This window comes from Notolabrus celidotus, chromosome 20 (genome assembly GCF_009762535.1).
Source record: "Notolabrus celidotus isolate fNotCel1 chromosome 20, fNotCel1.pri, whole genome shotgun sequence".
Lineage (NCBI taxonomy): Eukaryota > Metazoa > Chordata > Actinopteri > Labriformes > Labridae > Notolabrus > Notolabrus celidotus.
In genome coordinates, this window is record NC_048291.1 from 14,026,948 (window position 1) to 14,053,584 (window position 26,637).

The window sequence follows — 26,637 nt, forward strand, 5'->3', positions numbered from 1 at the left end:
GACTGGACCAGACACTGTTGTGCAACGTCCCATTTGTTCTGCCTTTTGATGTGAAACGAAACTTCGCTAAACAGCAGGAGTGAGGAAGTGAACCTGCGCCTGAACCCGCCCTGTTTTTTAGCAGGACTTTAAAAGGAGTCAGATTTTTTTGTCACATACTTGTCAAGGGAGAAGCACATTTGAGAACAACAACACGGAGAAGGTAATATATATATTTATATATTAGGCACATAGGCTATGTCATATTTTGAATGCACAGATTTAGTATTTAGAGTTATAAACTAACAAAAAACACTTTTTTTTTCTTAATGAACAAATTCAAATGCAACTTAAAGCTATGGTGGATTCCCCCCCCCCCGTTTTAACAACTAATGCATTCATTGATATGCAAAACTACACATACAACATTACTACAGTTTGACGCCTAGCTCTTGGGTTATATTGAATTCATTCAAAGCATTGTCTTGAATTGTAAGTTTAGGGAAGCGAGCATGTTTCCTACATCACTGCGTCTTTGTCTTTATATCAGAGTCCTAACACTGATTTCTGGAAATGCTCACACATCGAAACCTGTGCACTCTGTGGCTTCTGCTAATTCTCCATGGGTCTGGAAATGCAATGAGATTTAACCTGTTCAGTAAGTATTCCAGATATCTTATCTGTGTTTAGATTAATACACCTCTCAGTTTGCCTAGAGAGTAGATAAAATAGAAAAACCTAATGCTCAGCTTACTTAGTTTCTGAAGTATCTATTATATGCAAGGGCTGTTTCATAAGCTTTTTTGAAACACAGTGACCGTTAGCTTATTCAATACAGACGCAAGCTTATTCAAATGTTTGTATAACCTCTCTGTGTCATGGCCTTGGTTCATGTCTTTGGCCTGTGTATGCATTCAGGAAAACCCCCTCCGCTGCAGGACGGCGACATTAGGCTATCCGGCTCGGGTAGAGCTTCAGAGGGCCGTGTGGAAGTCTACCACGAGGGGAAATGGGGAACTATTTGTGACGATGGCTGGGACATGGCCGAGGCCAAGGTGGTGTGTCGCCAGCTCGAATTCCCCGGAGCCAAATCGGTTGTCAATGGGCATGACTACGGAAAAGGTGCCCTCCACTTCCATTTTCCCCCCACCAGAGGGCAGTGAAAGGATTGCTTTTAGTGAGGACTTGTGATTGGATTGAATATACTCAATACACATTTAGCCACCAATTTTTTTATTTGTTTATTGGTATTAAAGCACTGCGGCTTAGTCAACCAATCATGTTGGTCCTACAGAGTGCCAAACAGTGTCCAAGTGATGGTGCAAGATGAAGAATTAATTTATTCATCAGACAAGTCTGCAAAACAAAACAAACAGTCAATAAATGATACTTTTGAGTGTTGTTAAAATAGGGGTTATAGTTTTTACAGATTGTTTTCAGAGAGTATAAAGGTTTAATGCTGCTCACTCCTGCCTGAGACCCGCTTTTTAAAAATGTTCTTGTATTTTCTTTATTGAACATTTTATAATGATACACTTACAAACACTACAGCCATGTGCTCAAACAATTGTGTATACAATAATAAATATAAGAGACTAGGAGAAGAAAAAAAAGGAGAAAAAAAAAGAATGGGACATATAACTCATTAAAAAAGTCTACTGTTTTATTGCTTTTTTGCTATCAATCAATGTAAGGGTATTTTTAAGTATAGTTTTAGTTCCTGGAAACAACAGGGGTGTAGGGAGTGCACTTTTTTTATTTTACAATTGTGAATATGTAATTTACCATATACTACCAATTTATGATTAATTCTATTTTTTCTTCAAAAGATGAATGCGCAAAGTCACAATTTTAGGTACTAAAAGGGGCAGGTGCTACATTAAAATGCTACTAAAGCTACAATGGTTGATTTTAACACAAGTCCTGCCTCTGACAACGCAAGTAGCTGATCATGGTTTAGGATTTTTCCTGTAACAAGGACGTCAGGCTGTTTTGACTTACTTTTGATAGAAAAATTCATGCCAAACAGATTTTAGAGATTCTGATGCTTAGTTTAACCCTGCAGAGTTGGTGAGATTATTGTTTGAGCTTGAGTTTAAATAATTGTGTTGCCTGCATACATCTGAATATGGATCTCTGGGCTAAGCAAGAGCTGGTCAAATTAACACTTTTACTTCCAATAATTTTACCTCGTAGCATCTGGACCTATTTGGCTGGACGATATTGACTGCAAAGGCACAGAGAACTATCTGTCAACTTGTGCTTTCAAAGGCTGGGGACTAACCGACTGCTCCCACAAGGAGGATGTAGGAGTTATTTGTGACGCTGATGGTACTTATCTAAACTCTTACTGACAAAGGAACCTTTATCTTGAACAAATACTGACATGATCCTGTAAAGATAACAACTCGACATGTAAACGTGTTTCATTAAAATGTTTTGTGATTCAAGGCACAAATACGACCATCGATGATTCTATCCACCCGCTGGACCACAGCATCAGTTTGTCTGATGAGCTCGGCCAAATCTTTGACAGTAGGAAGAGCTGTGATTTCCACATCGTAGCCCAGAGTGCTACTGGAAACCGAAAAGAGGACGGGACCCCGGAGATTGTTGAGACAGACATTTGTGCACACAAATTGATCGTGTCACAGTTTCCACACTTTAATGCTTCAGAGGAGAGCACAAGTGTCACAGTCAGCATCAGCGAGTCTTGCCAACCATATTTCACCTCCCTCATCAGGTAAACTTAAAGCTACTATAACCCAATTTGACCTTTATTCATATTTGTTTTACACAGGGAAGTAAAAAGAAAGTAAACTCATTGGATAACATCTATGAAATCTGGTTTCTGATAGGTATATTTACACTCGAAAGATCGATGTGAGCTTCACCTCTGCGCAGTGCTTCCACTGGATGGCCTCAGAGTTTAGGATGAAGCAGCTGATGGAAGACACAGGGCGGCTGTTCACTAAAATCCTCCCAGAAGATGCCTCATTTCAAACCCAGGTGTCCCTCTATAAGTATGCAGAAAAGACCGGGGACTTGGTTCTCCAGGAGAACTGTATTCAGTTTCTGGCCTGGAACTACCAAAACCTGACTGCATCCCCTGCTTGGACCACCCTCCCTGATAAGCTTCTTGGGGCCATTCTAGCCCGCTCAGACCTGGTGGTGCATGATGAGTACTTCCTGCTTGAGACAGTTGAGAGCTGGATCAAAGAGCGGGGCAACTCAATCAGTTTGGAGACCCAGGTTGACCTGCTGAATGGCGTTCGTTTCCCCATGATCCCTGCCGAGAAATTGTATGATCTGGAGTCAAAGTCTTCTCTCTATAGCACGTTCACTAATTTGTACCGTGAAAACATGTTGAAAGCATTCCAGTTTAATTTTCTCCTCTTGAGCAAGCTCCAGTCCAATTCAAAGTTCAATGAACAATACGATGATTACAAGCCAAGGATCTACACCTCTGAGGCATGGAGCACTGTTTTAGGTCCATTAAATCTGGTCCAAAACCGCATTAGATCTTCAAACAGAAGAAATGGTTATAACTCTTATGCATATCCTACTTCCAGTCCATATGCTAAAACCACTACATCATTCACCACATCTGTCCACAACAGCCTGATCCTCAAGGACAAACGTGCGAACTGGCAGGCAACCGTCTTCAAGGAGCAACGTGATTGTTCTAACTGGGGCATTAGGTGCGAGTCGGTTCCAGCAGTACGGCTGGTTGGCAGCTACAACCAGCAAAGCAACATCCTCTTCCGTAACCGGCTTCTGCTGATGTGTCAAGGCAAGTATATCTGTCAGGTTCAGGACTTTAAGGAGAATGTGGCTTATATCCCTAAGGGAAATGAGACCCAAACTGCCTACCCCTGTCCTGATGACCAGTACGTATATCACTTTGTAGTGAGACCAGAGTATGTCTGATCCAGTAAGAGGTAAAGCTTGAATGATTCTCACATCTAATCAATGTGTCTGCATATCACTCAAAAATTAGAGTGATACTCTTTCTATATATTTTTTTACAATATAGCAAAGAGTAGTGTTTAAAAAATAGATTGATTATCATGAGGCTACAGATGCGCTGCTCAAAATATTAAGGAGCTGTGTCAACTAACTCTTCTTTTCTTTAATGCCATGACAGCCCCCACTGACAACAATTTCAAGGTGCTTCTCACCGGCACTTCTGCTTCCGATAGTAGTAACCAGTCAAGTCTCTTTTAAAATGCTCTTTATGCTTGATATTGGCTCATTTGAGAGAAAATGCGCAAAAAAACAGCATAAGTTAACACAGCCCCTGCTGCAAAAAATATAAGTCAAAAAAGTTTATCAATGTAACAAGGGATGTCATGTGATTTGTTTTTTTATCCAGATTTTTCATGTTCTTTAATGAAAATGAATTGTTTTGCATTATTAAATCGTCCATATTTACAATGTAAAACAATTCCTATGAGTGTCTTGATTTGTGATTTAAATAAATGCAATGAAATATACTTTATGATCTCCACCTTTAGATGTATTTCTCAAATAAATGCTGCAATGCTACACCAGTGTGGTCTGAAAGCATGACTTAGAATTAGAAGACGGCTCCGAACTGCTCATTCTTTGAAATGCAGAGTTCATCTTTTTATTTTTCAAGGGATACACTATAAAACATAAAGAAATATGCAGAAGTGCATAAACAAAATGTCCAGATGTGTTATGAGAAAGGAGAGGCCATAGTGACTAATCTCAAACGCAGCTATGAAAGGTTCCTTTGGCGAATACATGGCATTGTAAATATTGGGTAAATTTGTTGAGTCATTTACTAAGAGTATGTATCATGTGGCTTTCTTTACATATAATGTATCCTCGCTTGCTTTTATGAAAATTTTCATCAATAAAGTGATTTCCAAATCATTTTCTGTGTGTTTTCATGGTTTTGTGCGACAGTAATTTTTCTTTCATGACGTCCAATTCCCCCCTCACAAAACCAACATACATTGAACTATGCAAGGGGATTCAAAATTTCGAACAGCCAGAAATTCATCCCACTGGTCTGGAGCAGCAGATCTGGCCATGAACGGGCCTTGCACTCTCTTGCATGCTGCATAGCAAACATTGTGATCGGGCTGAGAGCTGGTACAACTTCAAAATTAGTTGTGCAATTAAAAACTCAGGTCAGAATCGGTCTTAATTCTCACAGTGGATACTCTGGAAAAGCATAAAATGGTACAAAATGCTGATTCGTTATTCTTGGCTGCCAACCAGTTTCATTTTTTAAGTCTCCAATAGTTGCTTAAAGGTATTAGCTGTCTTGGTCAGTAGTCCTGCACATAACCCCCATTAATTCCAGAATTGTTTTTACATTGTATTAGGGCTAGCTGTTTCCCTCCATTTGAAGTCTCTAGCTAAGCTATGTTTCAGGCTAAGCTAATTACCTTCGTTCAGAAGCCTTCAAGGCTGACTTAAAAGGCAAATTACAAATATGCTGCAGAAAAGTGAAGAAGCATGTTTTTAGATGTTGAACTGTTGCTCATTTTGATGATGTATCTGCTCTGTTTTCACATTGCAGGTATTTTTTATTTGTTTTGTTCACTTCTTTTCATGTGACATGTAACTTAAAGTCATGGTTTGTCATCACGCTTCTCTGAAATAATTTGTTTTTTAAAAAGGATTTGATCGAGGCTGAAAGCAGTTTTCTACTCATGAGTCATGGAATCTTCCCAAGCTATTTTGTTTTCTTTATACACTAGACTGTCTTCAAGTCTTCCTGCATTTTTCTTACACAACAGACAGTCACGCTTTTGACGACATGCAGGCTTACATGCCTGAGCAGGTGGGTTTAACAGCCACATACTATAACAAACAGTGACTCATGAGTTTCTGAGAAGAGTGTCAGCGTATAACTGCAACAAACAATGACATCACAAAGATGATTGATTAGTTTTAAAGGTAAAATGATCACTGTATATTTAAACATGACTCTTCTGCATGCACTCATGCATTAACGTTGCATTAACACATAAGAATTTACTTGCACACTGGAGGTGGTGAACTGTGATTCATCTGCAGGTCATTTTGTGTCACCTTCTGGGAAAAAAAGAAAGTTGAGATTTTCATCACACCATAGACTTGTGAGCAATACTTGGCTCCACTTTTATTGTTGTATCATTCAACCTAACAAATAAATGACCCTTGATCAAGTCATGACAGATTCTGTTTATGCAACTTGGTTTTATGAACAATGGATCCAGTAATCTCATGAAACTGCTCTATCTAAAATGATTATCTGGAATTTCCCAGTTCACTCAATGTAAAAACAAAAACATGTTTCTTGTGACAACAAATATAACCAATTAAAAAACAATCACTTAAATGCATTACAAGAATTAGGTGTGGTTTATTTTGTCATTTGTACTTCCCAGCAGTGAAATGGAAATCTTTATTTTAATAATATGTTTTCAAATGAGGATCTCACATTTTGATATTACAATTCCTGCTGTTAATTGGTAGAATTGGTTTGGACGGTTTTCTTTCCAGCCTAGTTTGGCTCAAGCTCAACCTTGGTAGGTTTAAGTGATGTTGAGGCATTTTTTAAAAGACCAAAATGCATTTAATGGTATTAAATTGTTTATTTAGACTGGTCTGTAGTTCCTGTTGGGCTTAAATAGAGTTGTGGCTGCTGAATCTTGTGATGCTAATATGCTGTATTTGAAGCCATATGAATAGGATAATAAATTAGCTGTAAAGCTTTGTAGCCTACCATAGATATAAAACCCCTAGATGCCACCTTGTCTACTGCTGCTCATCCTCATCCCGACCGCCATATTGAAGAGGGTGAGTCGCATCTCCTAATTATGACAGGCAGTTTTAACCTCTATTACAATATTTCTAAATAGCTGAATTGTGAATCAATTTTAAAGTTGTTTATTTGTCACAAAGGTTAGATATGTATCTATTATTCAGTACAGTTAAATTATTCAGTTATCACATAACTAAATTATTAAGAATAACAATGACATTTTTTATACCAAAATGTGATATTCGATACACAGACACATCTGGCAAGCCAAGAAATGGCCTCTATATCTATAAGGTCCCGTATTCATTCTGTAGCTTTGATTAGTAGTAGTAATCGGACGTTTTTCAACACACACAGAAAAGAAACACAAAAAGAGCAAACCATTTTATTAAACAAAGTTTATTTATGAATTTTTCAATACAATAATAATAATGTACAGTGATGACATATACTGATTAATAGAATCCCCCACCACCCCCACCCATGGTAACATTAAGAGGGAATACAACTTAATATCAAAACATTACAATGGAATGAAATAAAAACAAATGAACAAATAATAATAATAAAATAAATAATATGAAATACAATACATAAATTGAAATAAATACCAAAGTTAAGAAAGTGAAATGTTATGGGTTAAAACAGTACATTATTATCTAGGGCATACACAAGCACTGAAACACACAAAAGAGGGGAGAAGCCGCATGAGCCAAAGGGGCATCTCAAGGGTCCTTCCATTTTCATATGCCTCTTATTGCTTACATTGATATGAAAGGTTACTCATCCACAAAATTATCAGAGATTAAAACATCAACACGACTCAGAAAGGGCTGCCATATCAGTAAAAACTTGTTAGCTGATCCCCTGACAGTATACCTTATCTTCTCCAGCTTTACAAAATGTAACATGTCTCCAATCCACTGTTTAAATGTTGGAGGGTTACAGTCTTTCCATCTAATCAAAATTTGTCTTCTTGCTACAAGTGTGGCAAAAGAAAGAAAACTCTGTGTCTTTGTTCAAAATTAGGTGTTGTGTTGCCACACCAAATAGCGCTAAGAAAGCAGACAGTTCTAAAACTCTACCTGTAGTTTTGGAAAGTAGATCAAATATTAACAGTCAAATATTGGATAACCCAGGACATTCCCAAAACATGTGGATTAAAGTGGCTTCAGATTGTTTACAGCGATCACATATAGGGTTTATATTGGGCACAAAATGAGACAGTTTAACTTTGGTCCAGTGCAGTCGGTGGAAAATTTTAAACTGCATAACAGTATGCTTCATACATATCGAAGATGTATATATTCCCCTCATCATCTTAGACCAAAGGGTCTCTGAGATTTTCTTATTAAGATCACCCTCCCACTGGCTTTTAAGGGAGTCTAGACTTGTCAGATCTTCTTCCATTAATAGGGAATATATATCACCTATCTTTCCCTTTCTGGATAATCTGAGATTATTAATCAAATCTAGGAGTGTATCTGGGGGCTGTGAAGGGAACCGAGTTAAATTAGAAGATGTGAAGCTACGAATCTGTAAGTATCTGAAGAAGTGAGACCTGGGGATACCACACATCTGGACTATCTGCTCAAAGCAGGAGAACAGGCCATCTCTGAACATGAGCAGACCCCATGCTTGGGCCAGGCGCTGAACAAGGCGTCCGTCAAGAGCAAACCAGTTTAAACACAAACAAATGTACTAAAACAGTGCTGTCTATTCTCAAAGCATGAATACATTAAAAGGAACGATGCAATCAGATGTTCTAGTCTGCCCCCACTGGTCTGACGCTGTCAAGCAAACAAAGCTTCCTCTGCCGTTCCCTGTTAACTTTGTGAAGGTTCCAACATTATTTTACTTCACTGTTTTCTCAGCAACCAACTGGTGAACAGTGACGCCCTGACAGGTTGAAGGCCTGACATCTTTGTCAGTAGTAGATGAGGAGCTAAAGGAGAGTGTTTATTGGACTAAAAGAAGACAACAACAGAAAACAAAAGGACATTTGCTCAGTGTCTCTTGGTAACACAAATAGCTTCCCAACAGTTCTTTGAGCTTGATTCATCTAAAGATCATTCAGGGCTTTTAACATCTCTATTCAGAGGATGGACAGCAGAAAGAGTATAAAACTATAGGACCAGAAGGTGGGGTATGACATACAGGAAAGAGTTGCATGTCACACTTGAACCCAGTCTACCTGCTTCAAGCCTCTGTATATGGTGCATGCTATTTAACCAATAAGCTAAACCAGAACCCAAGCCTCACAACAATTTAACTCTTAATTTAACTTATTTATTGAATACTTTTCACAATCCAATTTACAAAATGCTTTACTAAGGCAGCAAAATACAGTTCACAAAATTAGAAGCGTAATCAGAAAGATTAAGATATGTGCATTTTAAAATACAAAATTAGAAGAATTAGAAGAATGATGAATAGATGTGCAAGATTAGACACTTGCACAACATCAAATTGCTGTTGGAATTGTTCACCATTTTAATTGCGGTCCCAGACATTCTTGTCATGGTCCAGCAGTGTTGTGGGCTGTAGAGGAAATGACTGCACTGTGTTTTATACGTGAGAAGAAAAGTAAGAGTTCCCCTGAATTAACACATAATGTATTTATAGTGGCAATAATTCCACTGAAATGATCTCAAGAGATGAGGATGCTCGGACAATGCAGCAGACTCATTGTGGTTCTGTTGTGACACCCACCTGAGGGTGTGCCCCATTTAACCTCAGAGTCAGTGGAGTCATATTAAAAGTTTCTTCGTCTTTATACCAGATGTTCTCCTCCTGTCCCTGCAGGGAATCCACAAACACTGATTCACTGTCACCAATAAGATGTGAATAGCCGCTCTGACAAATGGAAAAAGGTGGGAATTACCCCTGGGTCGCGGATGGATTAAATCAAAACAGATTGGGGAAGGGGAGCCATGCAGCCGGGGAGGGATTTTCTTGAAGCTATGTGATGGTCAGGTCATGTGGCATGTGTGAAGGCAACAGGGCAGAGGAGGTGGGAGTCAGAGGATGTTGGTCAATGCCGCAGCACCCACCAGTTCCCGCAATGAGACCCTCTTTTTCTGTCTTGCCAGGCACTTCTTTCAGAGAGTATTCCTGGCCCTTGCAAGTCTGTAATTTAGAGGACAGAGGTTCAAGCCTTTTCTAATTCCTAAGCCCCTTTTTGGAGTTTGTAGTGGGTAATGTACACAGGGGGCTGCTTACATTGCACTTCTTTGACAAATCTGTGCTCTTTCAACAAATTAAAACCAAATGTTGATACAATAATCCAGATTCAAACAGGCAAGTAAAACCCCATTCTAAAGGGAGAGTAGCTGTGTGGGATATAGCTCAGGATGGTCATGCTGTGAGGTCATTTGCAATATGCCCAGGAGCCAGGGACATGGCTGGGATTTGAGCGGAGCCCACCACATCAGTCAGCATTTCAGTGCAAAGGAAGCCGACTGTTTGGACAGGGGGCGGCAGGCTCTACCCAGAAGAAGGCGTTTGCTATTCCTCTGATGCTTTTGGTAAACTCTGCAAAGAGACAGAGGGATACTTCTACTCATTTCATCTTAGATGTGTCACTTCCTTTCACGTGTCTTCATTTTGGTCCCACGCCCAACATCTGTGTTGTTTTCCGTGTTACGTTTTTTGAGTCTGGTGACTTCCACTCTGCTTATCGAGTCATACAGGCTTGCAAAATTTCTAGAGATTTGGGAATTTTCCTTATCAAACTGACGGCAATCTTAATCTAAAGCTAAGACAACATCAAATTTCCCTTCAGGAAAAAAGACAAAAGGGGACTTTGATCATTAAAAAGAAGACTTTATTGTCCTGTTTCCCTTGCAGTTACGCCCTCTCCCTGCTTTCTTCTTTCCAGACATCAGGTTACAGTGTCCTGTGGAAAAGCAACCAAGCAAAAAACTGCTCGAAAAACAGTGGAAATATTTGCCAGGGTAGCCAGAAGGCTGACAGTGGCCAAAAATGATGTCAGGGAGCGAGGCAGCAGCAGCAGCAGCAGCAGCAGCAGCAGCAGCAGCAGCAGCAGCAGCAGCAGCAGCAGCAGCAGCAGCAGATACAGTCGTTTCTCTGTCTTTCTCTCTCTGGCCCTTTTTATTATTCATCAACAGCGCTAATCATTAAACACATCTCCTGCCCTCACTGTGATCTCCTGTTCTCAGCCAGGATCAAGACCATTGGCAGCAAATCTTTCAGGATCCTCAGCTTCCGGAATTGGTATTGCAGCGATGAACTTTCCAACGAGACCATCTATTTCTGACTAAGGGATGAGAAACAACAAAAGAATTTGACTATAGTATAATGTTTCCTCCACAGTATTGCAGAGGGGTTTAGGTAGCTTACACTGGGGAAAACGCTTCCAGATTGAATCTATTAAGTTTAAGGGGATGATGTCACTTCTCTCCACTCCACCTCTTCTCCTTCGTTCTTCCTGAGTATTTTCATCTGAGTCAAACAGTAATTCTACTTAACTGAGTATACGTACATAAACACTCTCACTTGATTTAAACCACACAGTGTGACCTAATTATTACTCAGAAACACTCCTAAGTATTTCCACATATTCAAATTATCCTTAGAATAAATGTTTAAAAGCTGTTACAAATTCAGTGCATTACGATAAAATCAGTTTTTTTATTGATTTAAAAAAACATGATCATGACTTAAACCTGCTTCTCTTCTCCACTCTATGTCTAGTTTCAGCTCATGTGCAGGCCCTGCAATAATTTGACCTTGTTTTCACTGCTCTTAAAGCTCCCGAGGAATGCCTGAGTACTGTCCTTTTCTTTAAAGTTAAACATAAAAACTCCTCACAGGAGCTTAAAAGTATAATTTCCAACTACTCAAGCACAAATATGTTATAGGAGATGAGCTGGTGAACACGTAACTTTAGCAGCCAAAGAGACCAAACCAGTGTTACTCCTAGACAAGCTTGACACTGCCATTCATTTTAATTTTAAAATGTTTAAGCTGCACAAATGAGAATGCCTCCAGATTCAGTTTGCTCGATCTATAACTAATCAGGGCAATAACAAGTCTAACTCACACTGGGAGTGAGCGCCAGCGATACATTGACTGACATAACTTAAGTATATACAGTGGTGGACAAAGTAAACAGCTTCATTAAGCCAAAGAATAGATACTCCAGGTCAAATATTACTCCAATACAAGTGAAAGTTGCTCTGTCAAATTATTACTTGAGTTAAAGTACAGAAGTACTTGCTTTTAAAAATACTGAAGTATTCAAAGTACTTCTTAAAAAATCTCAACAACTTAGTTTGAAATGTTCATCTGGAATACAACAAATGTTACGTAGCTCAACACGCTTTCTCAGGTTGGACAGTGAATTTTTGTACAGTATATTTGGGCAGAGTGGGAAATAGGGAGAACATTTCAAACGATACGTATCATTCTTCATTTCAAAAACTTCTAACACAGGCTGAAGATATGCCCATGGGTGCTCAGGTAGAGAATTATAGCCATCATTACCACCTCTAAATGAACTGCCTGATCTGAGTGAAATTTGGTCTGTGTTTGCTCCATGCTCAACATGTGGAGACGCACAATAAACATAAACCACTGAGACAGAACTACACAAACACATGTTACTGTCTTAGGGATCAGATTTCAGAAAGAGAAGGACATTCATGAGCTGAAGTCAAAAGTAGTGAGTAACTAGAGCATTGATAGAAATGTAGTGGAGAAAAAGTACAATGATTGTCTTCTGGATGTAGTGGAGTAAAAGTAATAAGCTTTCCCCCAAAATAATACTAAAAAAAATTTACTTAAGTATAGTAATCAAGTAAATTAACTCTGTTACTGTCCACCACTGAGTATTTATTTGATGGAAGCAGTGTGGACAGCAAGTGTCCATTGCTGTGAACAATGCAAAGCTCTAAATGACACTTGCATATTGGAAGTGCTGGGATGCTAAGCTATGTGGCTAGTCCTAACATCAAATTTGAATAGCTTCTAGTTCAAAATAATAAACAGAGGTTTGGCATTACATGATTTGCCAGCTGAAACATTTCATTTGTACTTAGCAGGGATGTCCTAAAGTGACTACTGTCCTAGTCGGTGAGACAGAACATTTAATTCTAACTAGCCGGCCTTACCTTTTCTTCTCAAGGTAGGAAAACAGCAACAGTCAAAATTGTGCATTATTTATTCAACACATCTAAACATGGGATCACAGAGTCTGAAGGTAGACAAGTGTGGCTTAGGTTAGCAGAGTTAGCACCACCAGTCTTCAGTCTTCCTGGCAGTTTAACTTCCACATGCCTTACATAGCTTTGTCCGGTCAAGTTAAGCAGACACAGTCTACTTAGATCAAAACACTGCCAAACTGCTAGGCAACGAAATGCCATCTACCAAGGGTGAGGACATTAATCTTTTAGAGAACTAAACGCACACCTCCCAAGTTCTTAGAGTGAGTTGTCCAGTTTCTGATTAGACACAAATAAAGCAGCCAACTTTATTATTGATGAACATGTCTCAGTGGCACTTGATGGGATCCATTATAGGAAAAAGTGCTTCAATTAGCCTCACTAAAGCTGGATTTAAATGAGAACAGAACTATGTGCATTCCCCATCAGCAACTTTGAGATTGAGGTTACAAGTTCATCTAAACACTTCTGGAAATACATTAAGAAACAACACTGTTTTTAACATTGTGAAAATATGATAATTTAATGTGACACAAATGGTTTGTGTGGTAACTTTAACTACGACAGCATGGAGGAAGTAGAGACCAAGGTCAGATGTGGGTCAGTCTGGAACCCTTACGGCTTTTAGTCAAGCTTCTATCTAGAACAAGAAATAAGCTCATTTGCCCTGTGGTTGACCACCAGAGAGAGACCAACACTCTCTTTTATTTCACAGAAGTAGTTAATTTGCAAAAACAGATAACTCTTTTTTTTATACATTTTCAAAAAACATATATTTTTTTAATATAGATTCCTAATAATGTTAGATTTTCAAGATATCTCTGATTAGTAAAGTCATTTTTACTTAGTCAAAGCTACCCAACCTCAGTTGATTGATAATACCAAAAGCTACAAAAAAAATTGTTTTTGGAAACATTTTTTTAGCTTTTCAAAAGTGAGTTAACTGTTTTTGCAAATGAACTCTTCATTTATTTTTCTTCACTGAATAAACTATTTTGACTGCTGACCCTGTGACCTTCCCTTTCACCATACCTGCAAGGCAATTTTGTATAATTTCCCCTTTGTACACACACTTGAATGAGTGGCTTGTTTACCATTGCTTTATCAAAGGAACTACATTCAGATTATTTCTTCGTTGCTGAGAATGAGTGTTAGATTTGATTTAATAATTTAAAAGTGAATGTGTGAATCTGTCAATTGGAGAAGTTGGAGGTGAAGGTTGATGGTGAGTCATAGGGGGTGAAAACGTGAGTAAAAGTTGATGTTCCATGTCATGGAAATTGTTGATGGAAAAATTTCATGTTTATGTGGGTTGCCTGGGGTTACTTGACATATATTGTATGTTTCACGTCACCCCAATGTTTAACACAATCATCCACCCCTTCGTGCAGCGTAATTGTGACAGATGGTGACGGGGTTACGGGATGGATGTGAAACCTTTGGGATCCCGGACCTCTGGTTGCAGCGTTTCCTGGCTGAGGGCACAGCAGGGGGAGGAGCCTGTGCTAATAAAAAGCGCCTGATCTCAGACGGTAGTAGAAAACAGACTTGAAGGAACCTGAGTGCAGACTACGACAGGAATGAACTCTCTGTAATGCCTTGTGCATCTCTGTGTTTGACAAGCGGAGCATCAGTCACCTCGAAGCTGTGGACAGTTTTGGTTCTTTTCTTGTAGGTTTTCCAGGGTGTTTCACTTCATTCCCTTTTTCCCCCTTTAATATTTTAACATCCTAGTTTCCTAAGATGACCTGGACAGCGCAAAGTTGTTTTGTCACTCTGGCCATCCTGTTTCTCTGGCGGGTGGAAGAAATTGCAGAAGCCTGCAGCTGCTTCCCGGTGCATCCTCAGCAGGCGTTTTGCTACTCAGACGTTGGTAAGTAGTTTTAAAAGCAAAGTAAATGAATGTGAATTAGCATGCAGTCGTTGTTTGTTTGGCTTATTGAAGTTGAGAAGACTTTAAATTGTTTTATGCAAATGAAAAGTGAGTTTTGAAGTGGCACACTGTGCAAACTAGCACTCCTCTTGTGTTTACAGTTACAGGGGGAGGAGGATGGAAATTTCTGTCTTTCACTCTGTTCTTTCCACCCCCCCCCCCCCCCCCACCCCCCCCCCTCTCACCCCCCCCCCTCTCTCTCTCTCTCTCTCTCTCTCTCTCTCTCTCTCACCTTTTTTTCCTTTTTTTTTCTTGAGTCATTTGCTAAAAGCTTTGATTCTGCAAAAAATGTAACCTAAGTATAAGGCACTTCTATTTCACCTGGTAGCTAACTGTTGAGCTCACTTTTCAGATCAAATAGAAACCCAACATGTAAAATAGTTGCAGCTTTTTTAGAAGATCTTTAACCAGGCATATCATCTGACAAGCATTGAGTGCTCAGAATTTTTAAATGTAGGAATGTATACATCTTAAAGTATCATTTGTGGGGGTTGTTTCAAAAGAAAACAGAACAGGCATGGGATATCCAACTTATTGTCCCGTCAAGGGAACTTTGGAGTAAGTTTAACAGCAAAAGCAAACAGTGTTACCATCCTCAGCTCAGTAGTGGAGAGGTTAACGGTGCACTCCTTTTAATGACTTCTGAATGGCAATTGAAATTGGAGACCATGGGAATAGTTTCCCCCTTACTTACCTTTTACAAAACACTGCCTGTTGCTGATTTCACGTTCAGGCCCTGAGTCTCAACAGTGACCAGCCTGTGTAACTATTTGAACCCAGCTTTGCTGAGGGTCTTTTTTCTTGGTAGTGAGGCTGGATCAGTGTGTGTGGTATGTACACAGAGCTGTCTTATTCAAAGGTTTCTCTCTACCGTTGGATTCCTTGACTGAGGCTGAGGAAACCAAATTATCCTGCTGGGGAGTTTACTGTAGAGGGAAAGTGATTTTTCAGCAGTTCCTTGTAAAGCTTTCATTTAAAAGTTGTTGCCAGAGAGATAGGAAATTAGTCCAAATTCTTCTCGTGTTTACGACTGTCTCAGATGGTAAAGTGTAGATAATTGGTACTTCTACCACAAACACAAATAAATATAATTAATGCTAAAAAATGTTTGGCATACATTGCCTACAAATACAATCAGTGCAGTCAACTTTGAAGCAATGTAAAAATTACTTTTCTCATCACTGTTACATTTTTTTTGCATCATTTCTGCTAAATACCCTGAGAGGGATCACTTAAATAAGTTTTAAATGCAGGCTTTCATTTATTTGATCAGTCAGGGGAGAACGAGCTCCATTCATTTAAAGTTGTGCGTGGTGGTCATGAGACCTCCTATACTGGTCCATACTTTCAGAGTATCTGAGGCCAGATCCGAACATTACATTACACACCCCCACCCCCACCCCCAAATGACTCCTGCTTCAGCACCATGGATAGACCCTCCTCCTGACATAAAACAGCATTTTGTCATTTTGTTTTTCTCTGTGTAGCTTTTTTTTTTTAACCTAAAATCTTCATAACAACAAACATTTCAAAAGTTCAACAGTTTTCAGTTGTAGGTTCTGAGAGAAAGCATGTTAATTTGATGTTATAGCTATGTTAATTTGCTGGCTGCTGCAAAGAAAATGATTGGGTGGCTGACTCCGCAAAAGATGCTACACTCAAAATGATGGTCATTCTTAGCTCTGCACGGCACTCTGTTATTAAGAACATCTTTGTGCTCTGTTTCCAGTCTAATGTCCTCTACACCTCAGGTAATTTCCCCCCTGTTTCACCATTCAAAGTTATTTCTATTAAGCACAGCATTATAAGGAGATAATCATTTGTATTTTTTCCCATGCCGTGTCTGCACAAGTAAGACTTTGCCTTGAGGAACCCCTACTTACAGTCAGACAGTTTGCTGAAGTGAAAGTATTATTTAAGTCGAGTGTCTGGAGCCAACGGGAGATTACTCAAGAGCATGAGTAGGTCGCAAACTTCTCTAAACTGAACATTTTCAACTGTCAGGAACAGTTAAAATTTGCTGAACTTGCCCTTTTCTTTCCTTTCTTCTGGGGGGAGGGGTGTGGAATAGTCTGATCAGACAGAATGCAGTTCTAACTGGACTCACCACCTTTGTCTTTGTTGACTTTGCCATGTTATGTATTTTCCTGGAGATTGTCTTTTCTCTCTCAGCTCTTCTTTGGAGTAAATAAAAACAAAACATTTGATCAGTTTGACCATGAAGCTCCATTTATCCTGGTAAATCAGGCCAAGCGGGAACAGATCATTTTCCTCATAAATTGAAATCCATCCCTCTTTGGGTGTTTGGCTGAAGCAGAGGAATGTTAGTTGGTCATATGCTGAACTCATTATTTGTGTTTTGCAGTTTATTTTAAAAGTCTAAATGATTGTAGAATGTTCCTAAAAGACAGCTATGTATCTATGCAGTGTATGTATTCAAGTATTTATTATTGTTGATCGATTATTATTATTATTATTACTTCAGTGATCTTAAAAGGAAGCTAGCCTTATTATGACTGCCTGCATAAACTAGGCCATGGACAACAAGCTGTGCAAACAAGAGCTGACACTAACAGATTGATTATGATTATCACCTGTGGCAATGCATTGCATCGTGTCAACCTGGTGAATTCTTAATGTGCTAAATTAATGACTGTGTGGGACAACAGACGTCTACATTTCAATATCATAGGAACAATAGTGCAAGAAAGACTATACAACATATTTTTTCAAATTAGATAACAGTGGATTAAATCCATGTTTCCTTACAGAGGATCAGGAGAGGATTCAGTTTGAATTCATAGTTTAGTTTTCCTCGTTCGCAGTCTGACCACTTTGTGGCTTTCTTCGGGGATATGTTAAAGGCACTGCAATTACATGACATGCATTTGCTTTCTTCTCTTTAACTCTTTGTTTTTTAAAGAACTGCCATAACCACAACACAATGCTCAAGATAATGGGTTTATTATTTTAGTCACTCAAAAACTACACGGTTCAATAAAATTCACAGTTTTCAGTAACGTATGATTTTGAAAGCTCTCACTCAGCTTGTTTATTTAAACACCACCCAGTCCTCCCAGATAGACTCTACCAGTACTGATAACATAAACTAGATTCAACTCTGTACAAACTCAAGAAACAACCTGTACAGTATTATTACAGCTTCAGAGGGGTGTGTAGGCAGAATGAAAGCGTTTCTTCATTGTATTGATGATTTCTTCTTAAATAAATTGCTTTTATGAGAATGTTCTGCTAATGTTGAGTAACAGAAAACTCCCCTTTTGAAGCCTGAATGTTTTCATAGCACACATCCGTCACATAAGCCCTTATATTTCATTGTTTTTACACACTGTGTATATTTTCACCTGCCCTACTTTAGACCAGTAAACGGAGATGTGGTCTGTGTGTGATTTTTCACATTCAGGCGAACAGGATTTACCACTAATCCACTGTGTAGCCCAAAAAGTTGGACAGTTTCTGTTCTCAGCACTTCTAACTCGGAATGTTTGATGGATTTTGTAAACCAAAATCATCTTTACTTGGTGTATTTCATCATCCCACATTGTGCATCTTCTCTTCCTTCACTGCAGTCGTGCAGCAAGACTCCTTATTTATCACATTTTTCTCGGCTTCAAACTCAAATTCTATCTCTTTTGTTATTGTGCTCTCTACCTCTCCTCTTCCTCACCGAATCAATGTTTGTGACTGTTTTAACTTTAAAGGATTCTCTTGTCCTTGTGCACACAGGACACTTGTACGCTAATGCTACCTCTGCACTGCAACTGTCCGTTTTTTCCTTTGATCCTTTGCACGGAGAATGAAACCGCTCCATCTGTACACACACTCTTATTTTCCCTCTGTTTTCTTCTCTTCAGAGTCCACTCTTTAGACCCTTAAAAGGAGATGTTCTCTAAGCCTCTATTGTCATCAAATTAGGGCACATGTGGCTCGCAGCTTCCTACCTTCAGTCATACAAAAAGTAAATAAAAGGCTTGATCTTATTGTTTGGCTAGAAGCACGGCTGGAGATGGTCCGAGGCCGTCAGTAGCTGCCACCTTGTGAAAGAAAGGGCTGGACTCAGAGAACATCTGGTTATCATTAGCTCTGTCGCTACTTTCCTCCACTTGAAAGATTTTCACTATGATCTTATAAATCTATTTTTTACCGTAGCTGTCATGTAGATGTACAATAATCACTGCCACTTAGTAATCCATAGGTATTTAACGATGTCTGGCACATGATCAATGTTTTACTGTAATTGATCATCCAGATTCACATGAAAGTAGCAGCCCTTGTGAGACACTTGAGTCATATTTTGTTAAGTACTCAGTATTTGAGCTCAAAAGCTCATCTGTATGGCTCTGATAATATTTTCCACTTGAACTGTTGTTTTTTTCCTCTTTGAATCTGGAAGCTGCAACTGTGGAGCGCAGAAGAGAGAAGGAGAGAGAGGGGAAAGGGAGAAGGAGAGGTTGATTTGCTTGTCAGCACCTCTGCAGAGAGGCCTGGGGGCGAGCATTTTAGTTGAGCTTTTTCAAAGATTGCTGACTAGCTTCCTCCTGTGTCGGCCCGGCAGCCTGGGAGCAGGCAGCGCACATTCCTTGCTCTGATTGCAGCTGATGAAACTCTCATGTGCCTCTTTCTTCTCTGCACCTGGCACATACAAACTCCTCAAGATCCAAGCCACAGCAGTGAATCATAGCCAACACCAGCATGCTGAACCTGGCAGGGCTTATATCAGACCCAGATCTAGATCAGTCGTACTATAACAATAGTGTTTGAAGCTTTGTTTTTAAGCTTAATGTAAACACACATTGTTTTGTGTCTCTCCAGTTATCAGGGCAAAGTTGGTTGGAGTGAAGGAGGTTGAGGTTGGCAATAACATCTATGGAAACCCCATCACACGGATCCAGTATGACCTCAAACAGATCAAGGTACACAAGATAAAGCTATTCTTAAACTACAGTAAAAACAACACAATGAATCTCAATGTGCTTTCCTCTGTTTGTTTCAACAGATGTTCAAAGGTCCAGACCAGGAAATTGATGCCATCTTTACCGCCCCTTTCTCTTCAGTGTGTGGAGTAACTCTAGAGACTAATGGCAAAGAGTACCTGATCACAGGTAGAACTTCTAACACAAGCCAAACATTACAAAAAACGCAAAAACGTATTGTTCCTTGGTGCATCTAACATACCGTCCTTCCTCCACAGGCAGACTGGAGAGCGACGGGAAGATGCATGTAACACTGTGTGACTTCATCAAGCCGTGGGAGGACCTGAGTGCCACCCAGAAGAAAAGCCTGACTCAGCGCTACGAAATGGGCTGTGATTGCAAGGTAGAAATGTTAAAAAGACACATTCAACAAAGTCGAATTAGCCACTTCTGAGTGACCACACACTAAAAGAAGCTTAAAAATACATACTTCACGCTGTAAGCACAATCCCTGATCCTGGTCTCTTTCTGTTTCTTAGATCACTCACTGCACCTCCATCCCCTGCACGATCAGCAGCCCGGCGGAGTGCCTGTGGTTGGACTGGGTGATTGACAAGACAGTCGACGGAGAGCAGGCCAAACACTTTGCTTGTATTAAGAGGAGTGATGACTCTTGTGCTTGGTATAGAGGGTCAGCGCCGCCCAAAAGGGACTTCCTGGACATCGAAGACCCTTAGCTCCACTGCTGTTCAATGGTCTGAGGATATAGAGATGGATCAAAATACAAATACCAAAAACAGCAATACATTTACAAAGAAAACTTTGAATTTTCTTGTTAAGAGGGCCAAAGGGTTTGTGCTCTGTGGTCAGGATGAAAAGGGTGAAATTGTTTTTCATGGACTTTTTTAAACAGCAGTCTTATGAATTCAGCACTTTCAGATACTTAAATCCAAAGCACTTCAGCTTAAACCACTCCTCCCTCTGCTGAAATAAATTGATAATCATTTTCAAGTTTTACTGTTTTGGGCAATTTTATTCTTGTGCTGTCTTTTCATCAATTCCTATGTTAATCAAAGGCAGTGTTTAAAGGGAAATATTTTGCTATAATACAACACATACATACCTTTAAGTCATAACAGTTCTGTGAATCTTTGTTTTCATTAAAAACATTAGCTGCCAATTTACACTCTTCAGTATGTGACAGCAGAGCTATCACAAGGAAGGAATTCTTTCTCATGCTGAGTACACAAAACATTTTCCCTTTTTTTAAAGGTGTGGTCCGCCTGTTTTGGGTAAATATTTTACTTTTGATAATCCTGAAAAGAAAAAAACGCACTTTTAACACAATTTTCACAGTGGCCATATTGTTTCCTATATATCTGTCTGATAAAGAGGATTGAATCCTTCTTTTTGTATTTTTATATTACATCTCTTTTTATGCTTCAGTGTAAGAGCATTTTTAATTTAATAAGATAAAATGACTAATCATATTTTATTCAAAAAAAGCCATTTTGATACATACTGTGACAAATAAAACCATTGTGTAAAGAAAAGACCACACGTTTTTATAGCATTATCAAAGAACACATTTTTAATGTGCGTAGATGGCCAAGTTGTTGGCCTTGTTATTTAAAGAAGTAATTGTAACCAATCAGCTGTTGTATTGATGTGACCGTAAAAGTATCGAGCAATTGTTTTTTAACTTTAATAACTAATATAAGACTGTAAAATTCTTCTTCATTTGAAACTGTAGCCAAAAATGCTGTCTTGTGCTGGTTTCACATGAGACATTTGAAGTGATTTTTGCATGCATATCCATTTGAAACAATACTGTACATTTTTTGACTATAATATTAAATGTCAAACCCTGTTTGAATGCTTTGCACTGACTATTTGTTATCCCTCTGACAGCACTTCAGTGTTTTCACATCATTGTAAATTCCAAAGTAAAATGAACATTCTGCAGGTTTTGTTCTCAATTATCAAAGCAAAAATATAGCAATGTTCCAACCAACACGGGCATGCAGTATGTTACATGGAGCTTGTGCCTTTAAATTAAGAGAATGGTCATAGAGCATATAACAGAAAAAACACACACCATATTCAGTGGTGGACGTTAACAAAGTAAATTTATTTGAATACTGTACTTAAGTACATTTTTTGAGTATCTGTACTTTAGTTGAGTATTATTTTTGTGGGGAACTTATTACTTTTACTCCACTACATTTAGAAGACAACTATTGTAGTTTTTACTCCACTACATTTCTATCAATGCTCTAGTTACTCACTACTTTTGCTTTGTTGTCAGCTGATGAATTTCCTTCTCTTTTCTAAAACCTGATCCCATGGTTGAATGTGGAGCAAACACAGAGCAAATTTCACTCAGATCAGGCAGTTAATTTAGAGGTGGTAATAATGGCTATAATACTCCACCTGAGCACCCCTGGCCATATCTTCAGCCCGTGTTAGAAGCTTTTTAAAATGAGGAATGATACATATCGTTTGAAATGTTCTCCCTGTTCCCCACTCAGCCCAAATTTACAAAAATTCCCAATCCAACCGGAGAAAGCGTGTTGAGCTACGTAACGTTTGTCAAATTCCAGATGAACATTTCAAACTAAGTTGTCTGTGCTTAGAGTAATTAAGTTGCTGTTTTTATTCCATGGTATACTTTTTAGAGATTTCAAGTAATGTAACTGAATGCACTCTTATGTATTCTTGACTGCACTTATGTTTTTTGAAAATACAACGTTTAGAGATTTTTTAAGAAGTACTTTGAGTACTTAAGTATTTTTAAAAGCTAGTACTTCAGTACTTTAACTCAAGTAATAATCTGACAGAGCGACTTTCATTTCCATTCGAGTAACATTTGACATGGAGTATCTATACTTTGACTTAAGTAATGAAGCTGTGTACTTTGTCCACCACTGCTCAAATTGTGTGCAATTTTCTATATTTAAAAAGACTGGGTAAATAGTATGAGCAGCAGTGACTGTTTTGCGACACTATATCAGCTGTCTGCTGCCGCCAAGTGGTGAACACAAATAATGACATGTAAAGACATTCCCTCACGAGCCTATCCATGTGAACTGATATGATATCGCTACGACATTCTCAGGTTTTCACGCTAAGAAATTAAGTTACATAATATTTATTTGATATATAGCCAAGCCAACCTTTTGAACGTGATCATATTTACTATTGAGACCAGAGCAAATAAAACAAGATTGAAAATGGCAGTTTAATATATATTAAACAACAACAATAAATACAAGTACAATTTAAATACACAATATGTCATTCAGGCTGAAAGGTAACATTCAATTTGGCGTTGGGCGAGCCATTCTGTGCCCTACCAGTTTGTTGGTTCACTACATGAACGTTAAATAAAATGACAAGTCCAAGGGTAAGCCAATATACCGACATTTTTGATAATAAATACATGGAAAATAATGGGGGGATGAAGTAACTCGAGAGTGTTATGTGTGTTAGAGGGGGCTTAGTAATAGAGACATGTTTCCAGCCAGTTGAAACACACTCCATCACTCCATCAAATACATTTACTCTCATAGTTAGATTGAAAATTGTGAGCATGTACCTCGCCAAGGATTGCATCAATGGTAAACAGCGCTGGCTGGAAGTCACGTGTGGTTCTCCCTCGACAGCGCTACGTCACTTCAAGCGTTGATTGGCTGAACCTTTCAGCTATGGAGTGACCTGTTCTCCCATTGGTCCTTTATACTTGTCAATCATTGTCAGCTCCGCCCTATGATAATGCAGCATGGGCGAAAATACCAGACTCGAAAGCTACAGCTGAGGAAGCAGATCCTTTAATGTCAAAGATTTTGGACGTTTGAACGAAAGGTGGGTGAACGAAGGCTGTGTTTATGTTCTTAATATGTTTAAGGACATGCCTCATGTGTTATTTCATAAATTAAACGGACTAGATGTGGCGGTTGGGGGACTGTTAGCCACCTGAACGCTGAGATGCTAACCCACATTGCAGCATTGAGGGAGGCTGGAGGCTCCGCCACGTTAAGCTAGCTCTCTGGCTAATTTTCCCGCTGCCACTGTGAAGCGTAAAAAAGGCTGAAAATGAACCAACAGACGGCAGATAGAACTCCATGATAAGAGGGGTAAACGTGTATGCTAAAACACTGTCGATGATCTGTCAACAAACCTGAACGTTGTGGTCGCCATTTACGTAGCATTGGTGTATGTTAGCAGCCTAGCTTTTTAAGCCATGATGACTGGCCCCAAAGAGTTGAGGCTTCCAGATGTGATATCGATAATTACGAATGAAACCAGTGAAATCGCCCAGCCAACTTGTCGTATAATCTATCACGATCCATAGAAGGGTTTTAGAAGTGAAGCAATACCTGTGGTGCATTCAGGTGCTTCCCAAAAAAATCAATCGTTCGCGTTATTAGTCCATGAGGAGATACTGTGTGATACCAATGCATGGTGGTAAACGTTATCGTTCAATACAGCAGGTATACTACTTTACATACAATTTATGAAGTATTCAAACATGATGCAATATAGCAGCAAAACATCAGTGTTAAAAATGTACATTAACCCTCCTGCTATGTTCCTTTCCCTGGATCAGCAATACCGTTCCTGGGTCAATTGACCCGGGGCATATTCATTTATCCAAATGTGTCAGAACACCCCCCCCCCCAAAAAAATCCCAAAACACTTTTTTTTTAAATATAATGTTTAATTCCGTTAGCATTTAGCATTTGATAGAATCAAACAATTAATGTTAAAAAGGAGAAACTAGTCATGTATATTCCATCATTCCACGCACATAACATTCTAATACACATGGTTCTCTTCGTCAGTAACATGTTTTTGATGGATTTGAAATAGACATTGGATTGAGTTACAGATTTTAAAACGTGACAGATATTAATGTCAGAAGCAATATTGCATTATTTTATACATTATGACAGAATGTATATAGAACACCAGCCAGGTATTGTCTTAGATCTGATATGCTGTCATTCAAAACACTTTTTTTTAAATATAATGTTTAATTCCGTTACTAACCATTTAAATCAATATTAAGTCAATTGAGTGTTCTTTTATTCTCACAGATCATCGTTCAATGAGGATAATTCGCTCGTTCTTTAAGAAAATTCATGTTAAACCTTTTTTTTTATGTACATTGGAAAGCCCTAAATATAAATACAAAAATTTACATGACTTAGATTTTTGTTTATTATACTTCACATTTTGATTTTTTTTAATGAAGTGATATTGATAAGTTAACAGGACACCTCTTCTGTCACATGCTGACCAGATTTTTATGCTGCATTTAGCTGGTCTGGAAGGCAGATATTGACTAAAATAGACTTTAAAAAGGGTCAATTTGACCCGCAACATAACAGGACGGTTAATATTAGACGCAAACCAAAGTACATTTCACTATCAACTAATGTGCTGTGTAGTTTTTCACTTAGTCACCCCTAATTTTTTTTGTTTTTTGAACATCATTAACCCTCCTGTAATATTGTGGGTCAATTTGACCCATTTTAAAGTTAAAAAATCTAAAGGAAATTGTTAAGTAGTATTTCGCATTTCTAATGTCACAGTGGATGAAAGGCTAGTGGTATTCAGAGGTTCGTTCCATCTTCAATCAATCAAGCCTTATTTTTAAAGCACCTTTCATACAAATCAAATGCAACTCAAAGTGCCTTACAGCGATTGAAAAACAAGAAAGAACTAGAAATAAAACAATGGCAAGACATAGTAGGGGAATGCTCACCAAAATTAAATTAAGATAAGTTGAAGCATCAAAATTAAGAATACAAATGGTTAAAATAAATAGATTTAAAAAGGGTAAGGATAAAGTTGAAAATAAAACTAAGGCTAAAAATATCAATAAAACTGAGTAGATAAATAAAATAAATGAATGAATAAATAATACATAAAAATAGAAAAAGATAACAGTTTAAAATTACTACAATAGTAAAGCAACATGTTAGTCAATATTGCAGTAAAAGGTAAGTAATAAAATTGTTTAACCTACATAAAAGCCAGACTGAATAAATACATTTTTTTAGTATATGTTTAAAAGTATAATATCTCTGTCAGCTCCTCTCAGATCCTCCGGCAGGCTGTTCCATAGTATAGGAGCACAGTGGCTGAAAGCAGCGTTGATACGTTGAGAAGTTCTTTGTGTCATTCAGACAGAGAACTGTGACATCAAACACATGGAAATCTGTTGCAGCAAAACACAGCATCATATTTACTTATTTGTTTCAGTAAATCTGTTTGGTAGGACTGCTCTAGTCCATATCTCAAAGCTATATCAAGTGCGGCAGTGATTAAATGAGGGCCACAGACAGGTTCCCTAAAGTGTATTATACCAATTTTCAACCCGTCTTAATATGGGATTTCTTATATGATCTTATATAAAGTTATCATTTTTATTTGATTTTTTTCAGTAATGTAGAAAAATGAGGTTGCAGCACATTATAAATACTTTTTTTCTCCTATTACCAGTATACGTTTCTTGAGGACATCAAGAGGGGAAGCATTCATTTTGGGATGTCACCACAAACTGATCATACAGACATTACTTGATATTGGTGGTCGAGAGCAGGTCGGCCGATGGATGTTATATAATTCCGTTATCATGCTGCTGTTTAGCATTTGATAGAATCAAACAATTAATGTTAAAAAGGAGAAACTAGTCATGTATTATTCCATCATTCCACGCACATAACATTCTAATACACATGGTTCTCTTCGTCAGTAACATGTTTTTGATGGATTTGAAATAGACATTGGATTGAGTTACAGATTTTAAAA

At 38.5% G+C, this 26,637-nt stretch overlaps 3 protein-coding genes across 4 annotated transcripts in view; all 3 read left to right on the plus strand.

The window, feature by feature from the left end:
* The first annotated feature begins 87 nt into the window (after window positions 1–87).
* Window positions 88–4,881, plus strand: LOC117832917 (galectin-3-binding protein A-like). 2 transcript variants are annotated; one of them, XM_034712241.1, is made up of 6 exons: window positions 88–202; window positions 530–637; window positions 898–1,101; window positions 2,176–2,310; window positions 2,431–2,722; window positions 2,838–4,881. In XM_034712241.1, exons 2-6 carry the CDS (start codon window positions 553–555, stop codon window positions 3,907–3,909), a joined length of 1,788 nt encoding a protein of 595 aa, XP_034568132.1. In that variant the 5' UTR covers window positions 88–202; window positions 530–552; the 3' UTR covers window positions 3,910–4,881. The 2 variants fall into 2 exon arrangements, with proteins under 2 accessions (XP_034568132.1, XP_034568133.1); XM_034712242.1 differs by lacking the exon at window positions 2,176–2,310.
* Window positions 4,882–14,460: 9,579 nt separating this feature from the next.
* On the plus strand, window positions 14,461–21,694 carry timp2b (TIMP metallopeptidase inhibitor 2b). Its single transcript, XM_034711794.1, has 5 exons — window positions 14,461–14,824; window positions 19,718–19,818; window positions 19,902–20,007; window positions 20,097–20,221; window positions 20,358–21,694. Exons 1-5 carry the CDS (start codon window positions 14,695–14,697, stop codon window positions 20,553–20,555), a joined length of 660 nt encoding a protein of 219 aa, XP_034567685.1. The 5' UTR covers window positions 14,461–14,694; the 3' UTR covers window positions 20,556–21,694.
* Window positions 21,695–23,434: 1,740 nt separating this feature from the next.
* Window positions 23,435–26,637, plus strand: part of usp36 (ubiquitin specific peptidase 36) — a 30,414-nt gene continuing 27,211 nt past the window's right edge. The window contains exon 1 of the mRNA XM_034711793.1: window positions 23,435–23,682. The gene's annotated coding sequence lies outside the window, so the exon portion shown is untranslated. The remainder of the gene's footprint in view (window positions 23,683–26,637) is intronic.